The 14435-nt window shown below is 40.9% G+C and overlaps 1 protein-coding gene across 1 annotated transcript in view; it reads right to left on the reverse strand.

Moving 5' to 3' along the window:
- CASTOR2 (cytosolic arginine sensor for mTORC1 subunit 2) overlaps positions 1–7166 on the reverse strand; it is a 167166-nt gene extending 160000 nt beyond the window's left edge. The window contains exon 1 of the mRNA XM_024204976.3: positions 6770–7166. Coding sequence (XP_024060744.1) covers positions 6770–6882 — 113 coding nt within the window. The 5' untranslated portion in view covers positions 6883–7166. The remainder of the gene's footprint in view (positions 1–6769) is intronic.
- Positions 7167–14435: the final 7269 nt, after the last annotated feature.

Below are 14435 nucleotides of genomic sequence, written 5' to 3' on the forward strand. Positions count from 1 at the left end.
TCACACATCACTGGGCATTTAACTTACCCTACTAATCTTGCACCGCACACACCAAGGAAATGCAGTGGGGCAAAGCAGCAGCTGTGCCAATGCAAACAGTTTAGGATAGAAAGCGTAGAAGAATACCACATTCATTTGAAACTACAGCAGGAATTTAGATGGTCAGAATGTAATTGCCCAAATTCAAATCTAGAAAAGAACCCTGGGTTTAACAGCCCTAGTCAATGACAAAGACTCGTCAGAACCTCAGGTTTACTTGATGTCTGAAAGACAGCATCTCTCTCCAGCAACACAGTGCTTCATGGCACAAAGCTGGGGATTTGAATGTTTCAACTGAATTCCATGCAGGTTCTAGCTAAGTGTTCCTCCCAACTTCTTAGGCCATGTCTACACTATCACTTACGTCGGCAAAACTTACGTCTTTCAGGGGTGTGAAATAACACCTCCCCCAAGCGACACAAGTTTCACCAGCGTGTCACTGTCCACAGAGCTTCTCCTGCCGACAGAGCTACCACCACTCGGTGGTGGTGGTTTAATTATGTTGACGGGAGAACTCTCTCCTGTCAGCACAGAGCGGCTACACGCAAGGTCTTACAGCGGTGCAGCTGCCTCAGTACAGCTGCGCCGCTGTAAGCTCTCCAGTGTAGACATGACCTTACATGGCTCAACTTGCAAGGTCTGACAGGATTCACAGGTCAAGGCTTCAGACAATGGTAACAACAAACATTGACACACTGGCCATATGTCAGAAGAATAGAGGAAGGGAGGTGGATGAGAAACAATGTTTGCAGATAAACTATAAAAAAAAAAGACCAGATCAGCAGGGAGGAAACCTGTTATTTCCAAGGTCCTAAGTATTATAAACACTGGATAATGTCCTCTAAGAGCTGTCGATGGAATTTACCCTTCATAAGTATAAATGGCTGCTCTTCCTAGTTACAGAGCCATGTTCTCAAGCTGGCAAAGTGAAATTCAGTCTCTGCTCCTTCTGCTCACCCCAAACTTGCCTGCTGGATAGTGGGTACTGGGCCTCTCCAGCTGAGTTCAGTACTGTACACAGCCAGCGCTCTTGGAAGCAGTCAGAGCATGCAGAGGCACATGGCGGAGTGCTTTGGGGAATCGCTGAGCTAGGGGGGACAGGGAGGAGAAAAGAAGCACTCAGAGGCTTGGTATGTGAAAGGTACAAAGTTTGAGAACACTGCCCTAGAACCTACAGAATTATGGAAGTGGAAATAAGAGTCATTGAGTAGCAGTAAGAACTTGCCTTTGGATAGAAGATCTAGCATTTGACAAAAGCTGGACACTATCTCTGTCTCGCAACAGGGAAACAGACATAAGAGGGTGACTTGTCCAGGGTTACACAATGGCAGATTTGGAAATGGACCACAGATCTCTTGAATACCAGTTCCTAACATCTAGAACATGCTGTAGTGTTCCCCCATAACTGGATACATTTTAAAATCTTCTTCACACTACCACATCACAAGGTCTGAAACTTAAGAGTGTTAAACCATCTTCCATTAAATTATCTCAGCCCAGACATTTATGAGAAAACAAGTGATAGTGCAAAGAGAAGATATTTATACTCAAAGCACCAAATTGTTCATTTGCAGGCCTATTAAGATTAGTAGAGATGTGAGTTTATTCTTTGAACCAAAAAGTTCCCTCTATTTAGTTTTTCCCAATGAGAAACCAATTTAGACACAGATATGTAGTTTGTTGTACTTGTCTCCTTGTTACATTTTGAGTAGCCAAAGTTTAAAAACAAAAACCCAAAAATAAATAAATCAATCTTTTGGTTTGTAAACATACCCTCCACCCCAAGTCAATACCCTGATTATAAAGTAATGTTATTCCAGCCCCAAATTGGACCCACAGACTGGTTTATTTCACTCTTTACTACTAAACCTTGGCAGCCGAAAATCAGGCAACTCATGGGTTTAGAAATCTTTACAGAGACTCAAACTAATCCCATCAATGTTGCCTACCTCATCTCAAACTCATTTTTCTTCTGGTCTCTCTCGTTTTTGCATTTGGGAGCTGTCACATGGTCTTGCATGGCCAATGTCTCAGATGAGGGGTTTGGCAGGGTAAAAGATCATCTTATGCTTACTTCACCCCTCCTGAATTATCTTTTTAATTAGCTGTTTGACAACTCAGAAGGGATGGGGTACATATTGACCTATTGACCCCAGAAAGATGATAGTGTGAAGCACTGTTCAGAAGCCACAGATATCAAGAGCAATAAAAGATATGTAGACACACATATGTACACTATACACACACATATACATACATTATATATAAACTCTCAAAACATTGTAAAATTGGATTGGATCATGAATGATAAGAAGGGAGGGACTTATCAACAGACTAATTATCACGATTCCAGGATGTATCTTTGCTCAAAAGATTTGGGAGACACCCACCACCACGGCCCTCACCCCCAGATGTCTCACAGGACTCAAACTCAACTCTGTGACTGTATTTTTAAATTCATTCGAAAGACAAGATGCCTCTGCCTTCCTTTTCCCTGTTACCTTCCTTGCTAGTACTTAGAGTGGGTATTTAGATTCTAACTCCTGGACAGGAGAGGAGGATGTAACTAGAACATCTGAAGCAGGAGGTAAGCGAAGGTGACAAACGGGGCAACGTATCAACCAGTGAATAGGATTTATTAAACTGAAAGCCCTCCTATAGGTCACTCGTGGTGCATCACCTCATTGTAAGGAGCAATTTAATTTTTACCACCGCAGCAGGAATGGGATATGGAGGTGGGGGGTATTTGGTGCTGGTGGAATAGAAGCTGCTCTTGATACAGCACCATACAGGTAAATGTGCATGGTGCTTTGCAGACATACAAGAAACCAGCTCCCCAAAGAGCTCACATTTGAAAAAGACAACATGCACAAAAAGAAAGAGAGGGAAAGGGTGCAATATTAAAACTAAGTGATTTACCTGTGGTGGAGGTGATTTTTGCAGCACCCAAAAGCATGCTGTGTGCTTTACAAAATACAAACAGACAAGGTCCCTGCCACCGAGAAGTTTACAAGACAAATTTAGACATGATTGGGCTTGGGAGAATTCAGGTTTTTTTGGTTTTATAATTTTGATGGATAATATTGATGTTTATTTTTAAGCTTTTTTTAAAAAAGATTTGTATCAATTGAAATTTTCACAGTTGCACAAAATTATGGGTTTTAAATATTTTTTAATTTTTAGCAATTTACATTTTCATAGTTGTGGAAAATTACGGGGGAGGTCAGACAATAGGAAAGATCAGAAAATTATTTAATTACAGTAGACAGAGATTCAAACAGTTAAAGTTTTATAACCATTAACGCGGAAATTGTCAACATCACATATGAAAATATACAAAGTAAATACTCTGAAATCAAACTAAGAAATTCTCAAGCAGCATTTTTCTTACTTTACCTATCTGTAAATTCTGATAATCATGGATAGAAATATTTGTTCACTGGTTCGTGTGTGTAAGGGGCAATTAATGTTTACCAACAAAAAAATCTAATTCTTCCAAGCCTAGACCTGATACAAAAAAGAGAGCAGCAAACAATGGGGGAAACAACAAAGGTAACAGCAGGAAAATTGTGTTGATCTCAGTTTTGGTATGTGCAGATCTCAACTGTGCCATTAAAAATATATGATCCAGATCTTCAGCTGGTGTGAATCCCTGTAAGTCTAGCAACTTCACTGCAGTGCACCGATTTACACCAATTATGAATCTGGCTCATATTTCAGTTTAGCTCCACTGAAGACAGTAGGCCTAAAGAGATTAATATCAGCTGAGGACCTGGCTCATAGATATATTTTCACACTGTATTTTATCTGAGAGCTTTGCTGTTATTTACCCTTTGCCCATCTGCCATTTCAAAATTAACATTTGCTAATTTTAAAACACAACTTGTATTTTTTATTTATTTATTTTAAGGCCTGCCTCAGTTCATCCCATGTTTAGCCTGGGTCTCACCCTTTCATTAACTGCCTTCTCACTGATAGCCATCAGATTACTTCCACGGTTACTTCTTTTTAAAAATAAATGCGTTTATTGTAATGCGAGCTCAAATAAAAGAATAATGAATGCAGGCATGAGAACTGGGGTGGGCTACAAGTGGGTCAGATGTATGCTTCAGAATTCATCACAGTTCACTCATCTTCCCCCAGAATGAGAATCTAACTGTGAGGGTGAGTCTGAAGAGCTCAAAACTACTAATCTCAGGATACTGATCATTTCACTACTAGGTCCCTGGTTCAAATCCATTCCAGACCAATGTGTACCAAAAGTCATCACCGCTTAACGGCAATATGGCAGCAAAGGTGAAGACTCGCTCTGCGGTCTCACTGGACGCATACACAGATAGCAAAGGTTACCACAGCAACTGGCACCTTTAATATCTCTGCACAAAGGCTTAATGGGTGTGGAGGTTCAACTCCCTTCTCATCCTCCGGATTGGTCGCTTCAAAATGAGGTTCAGTAACACTAGTGGGAAGGAGTAGGAACTCTGTCCTGTGGGTAAGTAGAGAGCTTTGGGCTCATGATCATCAAGCCACCATCATGTTCACTTTAAAGAAGATCGGAACGGGGGGAGGAAGTGTGCTGATAGATCAACCCAGTTATCTGCTCCCACTTTCATGCCTGATCCTTCATTGTGCGGGCTACCTCCATCAGAACAGAACCTCCTTGGGGCAAGGACCTTGGTTTCCTAAGCACCTGTGAAGCACGGTAACACTATATACAGAAAACACTACTTAAGGAGTGCGTCACCAGAAGATTGACACTACACTGGCGCCACCTTCTATCCCTAAATCCCTACCGACAGCAGCAATATATATATATATATATATATTTTTAAAAAAAAAAAAAAAAAAGAGGGAATGAATGAAATCTTTTAAAAAACAGAGTAAAATCCTCCCCAAGCAGAGTTTTGACCCTGAAAAGGGACAAGTGCCAGAGACTCCATCAAGATTCTTAGGGACTTTGCTATTGCTTCTAATTATACATGGAAGGTGCTCCAATACCACAGTGATGGGCAACAGTATGAAACCTGAAGGTTGATAAAGTACAACCCAAAATGCAAGATACGGTACTGCACACAAACGCAAGAGATGTATATTGCAACCTTAAGTCTATTCATGGTTGCCAAATTTTGTGGACAAGAAATGTAACTTTAAGCTGGAAGAAAACTGGACAATCTTTGAACTTGAAAAACAATCTGTTTGTTAGGAGCCACCGATTTAAAGGTTCAAAATGTTGACTTTAACATAACATAAAAGATTAATAATAATATTAATACCTCACCCACCTTTTCTCCCTAATATCTGGGACTAACAGGGCTACAACAACACTGCATACAACAATGGAAGACTTTAATGCTGACATGAAGCATCAGAAAACAGTGACTTGATTAGCAATTAAATGGAACAAAGGTTAGCAGTCACTTTTAATTAGTAATGAAACTGTACATTAAAAAAGACATTTAAGATTTAAGCCTTTAATACCCTGTTGAGTATTCAGAGGCAGCAGTAAACAAGGTGCTGATATACATTACACTGCAAACAATGCCAGTGTTGAGCCAACTGGGATGAGCCACAAATCAGAGTGAAATTTCAATGCAAGAAGTTTAACTGTAAGAGATAAGGGACTGCAATCAAATTACACCACAAACAGGTCCATTCATCCGTAAGCATTATTGAACAGAGCAGATTGAATTACAGAATGGAATGAAACCATTTAGAAAAATAATGCTAACTTATTCTCTCTCCTCTTGCCTGCAAAAGTCCCCTGTCTTTAAACATAAATGCTATTTGGGATGATTCAGTGAAGAAAAGTGAAATACAAATTATCAGGCTCAGAAAACCGAAAAAGAGTTTGGGTTATTTACCTCCCACTCTATCCACGTAAACCAACAAATGTCAACAACCTGACTATATTTTTATGTAGATATAGTATGCATTTGCAATTCAAATTGTTTTTCCTCTGAGGCGCCTTGGCAGAATACATATATATTTTTATAGACTGGCCAAAAGAAAAAGAAAAAAAAATATTCTCATACATTGCCTGCCACTGCATTTTTTCTTCTTCAGATACCTCTCACAAACCACAATGCTTAATAAATAAATAATAAAATACAAGACTGTAATATTGCAACAATGCATGCACTTCAATCCCTTCTTACTCCAGAGTACTCAGCATTTAAAAAGCACCCTTAAAAGAGCAAATCATGTAGGGGGTGTTTGTTTTAAATAAGTGCTGGGGAAAAGAGAAAAAAAAAACCACACCACTCCTCCTCCTGCTTCTGCTCTCGTCTTTGTTGTCCAGACCGATCGCCTTTTTATTTATTTACTTTTCTTTAAATTAAAAAACAAAAAACTTTCCATGGCTCACCCCCTCCCCCTGCATATTCCCCACACCTGTTTTCATTCATCCATTCATTTACAAGAAGCAGCTCCCAGGCGACATATGCATGTTAAAAGAACAGAACAGCAAAACAAGGGGACAGACAGACTGAGGTTTTCTTAAAAATATATATTAAACAAAAAAGCAAAGAAAAAATAAAACAAATAAAAAACACACACACCCCTTCCAACGTTTGGAGACAAGGAAGAAAAAAAATGCAAAAGAACCAAGTTGTTTCCCCCCTCCCCTCGCTATCCTAGCTTCTGCAATGGAATTAGCCACGGGAATCTGATCCCACTTGCAGCCTCTTTTATCTTTCATTTTGCTCCCCTTATTTATTTATCTGGCACTTACCTGGTCTTGGAGGAAAGGAAAGCAAGTTTGATTAATCCATAGGTAAACAACTGGATGCTCTCCTTGGCTATGCTGGCTACTTTGAGCCTGTGCTCTAAAATGTGCAGCTCCATCTTTTCCTTTTTCTCATTTGTAGTTCATCTATGTTGGGGTTTAATTTTTTTATTAATATATTTTTTTAAAAATGGGAAGGTTTTTTTTTTAAATTATTTTCTTCTTCTTCTCCCCCTTTAAGACTCCAGGAAAAGGGAGGGAGCAGGGGGGTGGGAGAAGCCGATGTGAAAGTTAGAGAGAGATTTAAAGCAAGAGAAGACGGGGAGAGGGGGAAGCTAAGCAAAGGACCAGAGGCAAAAGGAGTTAAGGGAGCTCAGAGGCAGCAAAAGCTCCAGAGTGCAGAAAGCAGCTGGTGTTACAGTGTAACAAACAACTTGCCACTCAAACTGACCTCCACTGGGCATGCGCTCTCCGTTTGGTGCATGTTGGGAGTTGTAGTCCATTGGGGGGAGGGAACCTGTAGCCTCGGGCTTCCATGGGTTTAATTCAGACCGGGAGCAAAGAGGTCTCAGGCGTGTTTTCAGACCTCCCAACTGAGTTACTGCGGGAAGTGTGTGTGAGTTTTATTCTGCGGCAGTTTTGGAAGCATCTTCCCCTAGGTTTTGCTGTAGTTTTCAGCCGGCTGACAATGCATGTGCATACACACACACACACACAGGCAATTCTTGCAAACACTGCTTCTACGCTAATTGCCCCAATCCAACAACAACAACAAAACTTGCCACTCCTACGGTCTGCAATGGGGCAACTCCCTTATGTAAAGTTAAGCCTGTATGTAAAGCAGCGGTTCTCAACCTGCGACCCAAACGGCACACAGCTGCGGCCCACGTGATATCCTCAGGGACATACATACAGGTAGTATATATATGGTGTGGATGCAGCCCACGTAACTCTCAGAGAGCTGCAGATGCGGCCCACAATGGTAAACAGGTTGAGAACCACTGATGTGAAGACAGACAGGGCCTGAAAGTCTGCTAGAAGATGCCACGGACCAGAAAAGCCAGAGGTGGGAAGAATTTGGAGGCTCTAAATAAGAAGTTATGACAACATTTCAAACCACATCAGCTTATTCTCACAATCATGTTTAATGTGTATCACTTACCTGCTCCTACATAGAGACAAAATTATGTGATTTACGTACAAATATTGTGGATGCAGCAATTGTTTTACACACTGGATTTCAAACTATTTAATCAATCATATAAACCATTGTGGAAGTGGCCCCTTTCATGTGTTACAGTCCATACACATGTAACATATAAAAAACATGGCATTGTCCCCTCAGCCAGATTATGCAGACTGTCCCATTAAAATCAATGGGACTACTCAGGTAAGTCAGTCCTCAGCACAAGGAGGGAAAGAGTTGAAGGACTGGACCCTTGAAACAGACAGTGCATTTCCACATGCACCACTTCACAAGCCATACTGCATTGAGGGCGTTGTGATTGCATTTCAGTGCACTCACTGGACTTCAGTGGTACTCTAGGCAGGCACAGGAGACTGCCCACACAGGGTCTGCCCTGCACTGTTCTCAGCACGGGATCTGGGCCTCAAAGACTGATCTGAAGGTCATTGAATGGAACGGCTCCTATTTACTTCCATGGGCTTTGGATCAGGCCCTGATCCTGCAACCACCACCTCCACCACCTAGTTCTTATATAGTCCTTTTCAGCAGTAGATCACAAAGTACTTGAGAAAGGAGAGAAGAATCATTACCCCATTTTACAAATAGAGAAACTGAGGCATAGAGATGAAGCGACTTGCCCAAGGTCACCCAGCAGGCCCATAGCAATGGTAGTTAGCTCTCCTGAGTCCCAGTCTGGTGCTCTATTCACACATGGATACAGGAAGTCTGCCTTGTGCAGAAGTCGTAGGAAGACTGGAATGAATTAAGCATTAAAGGCCTGATTATGCTCCTGTGGCAAAACTCCTATTGAGGTCAATTGTGTGGGATAAGGCTCTAAATCCCAGATCAATCAAATCAAGTCACCCTTTAGTTCCCCCTGGAGCAGACTTTCACTTCTTTCCACTGTGCAGCGTGCTGTGTGTCATGGGACCGCTGAACTCCACCCCAGAGCGGCAGCCATATTTCAGTGGGACTCTCTTTTAATTTTGTAACTCACAGAAAGGTTTAAGATGGGCTCTATAAAACATGAAAATAGATAAATGCCTATAGATAGTTTTCAAAGCACTTTGAGGGCATTTGGGGTGAAAGGTGCTGACCAGCTATAAAGAAATTGTTTTAAAGCACTGTTCGAGCATTGCTTTTCTGTATTTTAAAACATTATCAAACTTCTGCAGTCATATTCCTTCTTTAATGCTAATATATTACTCAAAATTTTCCTTCTGGAAGCTGAAACTGGTTCTCAGAGAGAGTGTCCACTGCCAGTTTAAGGGCTTGGTCCTAATCCTCAAAGCCATTGATGGATCAGGTCCCAGCTACAAACAGCACTTCATAGATGGTCACTAAGATGCTTGAGCTCTTCTGGGACAATGCGGATCATAAAATTCAGAAGGAAGCAGTCAGATGCAAGGCATTCTTTCAGTCAAGGTTATCTGGTTGCAAATGAGCTTCCAGAGGAAATCAGACAAATGCAGAAACTCAATCACCCATAGAAAATCCTGCAAAACCTTCCTCTTCAATAATGGTTTCCCTCCATTATAAGAGCACCACTCATAACTTCAACCATTCACTTCCCCACTTAAAAAGACAAACCCGTCCTAAGCAGCACAGCTTCCTTTAATCCAAAAAAGGAGACGAGCCAAAGACTCCATAAAATCCGCTAAAGATTTTGCTATCACCCATCTAATTAACATAGGAGGTGCTCAGATACTGCAGTGATGGGTGACAGTACAAACCCAAACGTAAGGCCAGAGAGTAGGGTGACCAGATGTCCTGATTTTATAGGGATAGTCCTGATTTTGGGGGGCTTTGTCTTATATAGGTGCCTATTGCCCTCCACCCCCCATCCCGATTTTTCACACTTCCTGACTGGTCACCTTCTGCAGCAGGTGAATCATCAAACACTTTCACACTGCCTATGGGAAAGGAGAAAAGGGACAGGGAGTTAAGTCACCTGGACTCATTAAACAAAAGGGTTTCTCGGTTGGAGAGTTCTACATCTAGTATTCTCCAAAATTGCAACTGCCACCCTGGCTATGTTTCTCTGTTTGGTCTGATCAGCTGCCAAGATTTCCCAAGCCTTTAAGAGAATGCCTGAAGGTTTCTTTTCAGTTGGAGATGCTGGCCCGCATAGCTATGTGAACCTTCATATGGCTGACTGTAGAAGTCTCTCTTTGGGAGATATTTAAAGAAAAAGTGTGCCTAGCTCAGCAGGCAAACTGGCAATTAGCCACATCCAAAAAAACTCTTCTGGGTCCCTCTTATTGTCATTAGCATCCAGATCCCAGTGTCTCCCATCTGACCAGATAGAAGGCTACATATAAATTGAGGCTTCCCCTGAGTTTTCATTCAGGGAGCAAAGTGGAATATATAAAATGATTTTAAAACAGTTTCAAATTGTATCCTTGTCCTTTTTTATCCGTATCACTATCGTCTGTGGGCCTCAGCTAGAGATCAGCATCCCTTAGGCTAAGAGCCTAACTCCCTGCTCCAAATAGCTTACAATCTCGGTTTACAAAAGTAAAACAAGGAAGACACAAACTTCCATCCCCAAGGAGTGTGCACACCAATGTCCAAACCTATAGACAAGCATCATTCCATCAACCGCTGAAATGCAGCTATCCTCAGAGTAAAACAAAACAAAAATGGACATTTCAGAACAGGAAATGAATATTAACAACGTCTACCTCTGATATACTGATGAAAACCACTATATTTCAAAGCACTTTAAAAGGAGGTCTATATCATTATCCCCATTTCACAAATGGGGAAACTGAGGCACAAACCTGCAAAAAAGGAATTCTCCTTAAGCAGGATGCAATTACCCAAAATGAAATTTCCCCAGTTTTAACACTATGTTCTTTAAAAATGGAATATTTTTGATCACATGAGCTACCCCTACTCCAGAGTACTGTAGGATATAGTATTATTTTATGTGGAGACTTCAAGCCTTTGAAGTCCCTTTGATGTCATAAACCACCAAAGTTACCCTGATTAGTAAGCAGAGATGCAGTTATCTGGCACCGTTTAAGGATAGATTTCAGTATACAATATCTAAATTAATAGGCAATACAATCCTGTTTTCAGGAAATAAGTCAAGCATTTAGAACGAAACCCTTTCACATGATTTGTCCGATAGCATATTGCTGCAAATCTGTGTCCACTTCCTTCTCATTCTGCAGATGTCAGAACAGTGTTGTTTTGATCTCACCAACAGTGTCTTGAACTCTAATCAGGAGGCTTATCAGCTTCTGAGATCTAAAATTAGTATGAACAATATGAATCTTAATATGGACAATGCAATGACAATTTTACTATCTTGGATTAATATGCTCAAAGCAGGTTTAATCAGGTTTTGTAAAGGGCTTTGAGATCTACGGACAAAGTATTATTATTCGTTCCTTTGTAGTAGTGTGTACTTTTCCATGGTAAACGCATAGACTGTGCACTGGTACAGGAGATACACACTGCATATGAAGAAATACTTCACATTTCTATAGTGCTGTTATAACCCCTGGGGCAGTGTGTGTTTACGTGTCCCAATCTACAGGGAACACAAGTGTGTAACGGTCCCCTGGCTCTTTAGCTAGGCAATGGAGATGCATGCTTTTAGCTCAGGAGGTCTCCTCAGGTGACTCCCTGATGTTTGCCAAGATGGAAGCCATCAAGCTATTGTCGAAGTGGTTTAATAGCATTAACTAGTTTATTCTCAGATGAAAGGTACTTTCTCATTATGAGAGGGGTAGCCGTATTAGTCTGGATCTGTAAAAAGTGACAAAAGAGTCCTGTGGCACCTTATAGATTAACAGAAGTATTGGAGCATAAGCTTTCGTGGGTGAATACCCACTTCGTCAGATGCATGTGGTGGAAATTTCCAGAGGCAGGTATAAATATTTCTCATTATCGTGGAACACCTTACAAAAGTTAAACAAGCCCCTTAACACCCAAGTATGATCGTGCCTATTTTACAGATGGGTAAACTGAAGCTCTGAGTGGTAAATGCCACATCCAAAGTCACACAGTGAGTTGTTTCTCACTCTGGGAACAGATTTCATGGGCCACTGCCCTAACCACTAGGCCATAGGGCCTTGGTGAAGGTGTCTCTCAGGCAAATGAATTGAGGACATTTTATGAGCTGCAATGTTGTACTACAATTACAATTAGCCTCTTTAAATAAGTCAATCCTTTAAGAAAAACCTTCCATAAAAACTCAAAAATCTTCCCCAAATGATAGGTTCTGGGCTTCCTTGTGAAAAAATTGCCATTTAATTGAAAAGAGCAGTTTATCAGGCTAATTTCCTTGTAGCAACAAGAGACCTTTCAAAACCTGATTGCTGCTAATATGCCAGTGTTTCAAAGTGTTTTATTCAACTATCCAATAAGATAATGAAGACCTTTAATTTACTGTTCAAGTACCAAATGGATTGAATAGCTCAGGCATTTCTAGCCCACAGGGCAGCTGAGATGAGAGCTGAACTTCTCTGATGCAACACCGCTTGAGAAACGCGCAACTGTTCCCATGGAAGATTTAAGGAGGCAAAGCTGGCATGTGAATGGTACAGCATGTTCAGAGGCAGTTCACAACACTGGGTTAAGATCATGTTTTATCTGACCCAAAACAACAGCAAGCCAGATAAGATGACTTCAATTAACCATTAAGAACCCAGCTTGAAAATGGGAGTTGCCTGGCTAAATTCTCTAGTCAGCTTCGGAAATCTCAGCTCCAGTTCCTGACTTCTGTACTTTGAACTTCTATAGAGCCTTCAATCAAAGTAGAGCTTGCAAAATTTTTCAGCTGAAACTTTTTCCCTGCAACAAATGCAGATATAGTCAGACTTGACAAAGCCCAGTCTGGGATGATTTAGTCGGGGATTGGTCCTGCTTTGAGCAACGGGTTCGACTAAATGACCTCCTGAAATCCCTTCCAACCCTGATATTGTATGATACAGTGACCCAGAAACGTTTTGTGAATTCTTGTCGATTTTGTCTAATTGTTTTGGTAAAAATGTTTTAAAATTTCTGAAAAACTGACATTTCATTTTGGGACTTTCCTGACATTTGGATTTTGCAGTTCTAAATGGCTTTTTGTTTCAAAATTTTCTTTAAATTTTATTTTATAAATTAAACAAATGTTATAAAAGCTCAAAATCAAAATAAAACATTTAGTTCAACCTGAAACAATTTTTTTAACTTTTGATTCACCAAAAATTTCGAAGCAATTCATTTCCAGTTTGATTTAAAACTATTTTTTTCCCCAATTTTTCAGAATAGCCAGCGAACAGTAAAATCCATTATTTGCCCAGCTCTAATCAGATGGGATTCGTGTGGAGTGGTTCGGGATCACAGCATTTTACATTTGGTAGAAGACAGCAAGTAACACTGTCCCCAAAGTGGTGATGGGGAAAGCAAGGAATAGCATTAGTAAGTGACTTGCCAAAGCTTACATGGTTTATGAGTGGCGAGGTGGAAACAGAATCAAGGTGTCTAATGGCCATACGTTGTGGCCAGACATAAAAGTATCAGTTGTATACCTCTCTTAGGCATCCCAGTCATGTTGCAGCAGTACTACTGGAAAGGTTATTGGACTGCATTTGTCCACTGTTGCACACTGTTTATTGTGCTACTTAAGTAACTAAGAGGCTTTTAAAATAAAACACAGTAGGGTCAGCTAAAAGCCAATCCACTACATTACAGGTAGGCAGAAAAAATCCCCCACCCAGTACCAATCCCATAGCTTTGTGCATTTCCCCCTCACACTATACAGAAGAAAAAATTTTATTGCAAAGACTGAGCACCACAATGCGAGGCCTCGTGGACAAGGCACTAGACTGGGACTCAGGCAAGCTATTCCCAGCTCTACCACTGGTCTGCTGGGTAACCTTGGATAAGTCACTTCCCCTCACTGTGCCTCGGTTGGCTCATCTGCAAAAATGGGGATAAAGCTGCTTACCCCGTTCACAAAGCACTTTGAGATCTGATGAAAAGCACTATACAGAGCTATGTATTATCATCACTCATTTTGCAGGGCATCTACAGACTTTTCTATCAATATTGTTGGCCCGTTAGCCCCACCCAGAGGAAAATGTTCTCAAGTCACACTGTAGACAAAAGCAACAAAAACAAAACAAAACAAAAAAAGCCACATCTGCCATAAGTGGATGCAATGGGTGGCTTGCTTTCTTAGAACAGCTGAATTTGGTCCCTGATCTCTACCCTCTCCACTCTGCTTCCAGCCCTCATTTACTTCAATGAGGGTCTGGCTTCCAGAAGGATGGAGAAAAGAGGATCTACTTGAGGAAAGAGAGCTACATTGAGCCTCGTATCTCCAACCTACTGGATGGCAAAAGGGCTATTTACTGTTAATTCTTCCTAAATTCTGCCTGATGCAGAAATACGTTGCCCTTCCAACCAAGGACTATGTTAGCAATGCTTTCTTTTCTATTCTATATAGGTTCTGTAACACACTCTCACTGTAGTATTTGCATGTCC

This window comes from Terrapene carolina, unplaced genomic scaffold (genome assembly GCF_002925995.2).
Source record: "Terrapene carolina triunguis isolate 2854851 unplaced genomic scaffold, T_m_triunguis-2.0 Scaffold231, whole genome shotgun sequence".
NCBI lineage: Eukaryota > Metazoa > Chordata > Testudines > Emydidae > Terrapene > Terrapene triunguis.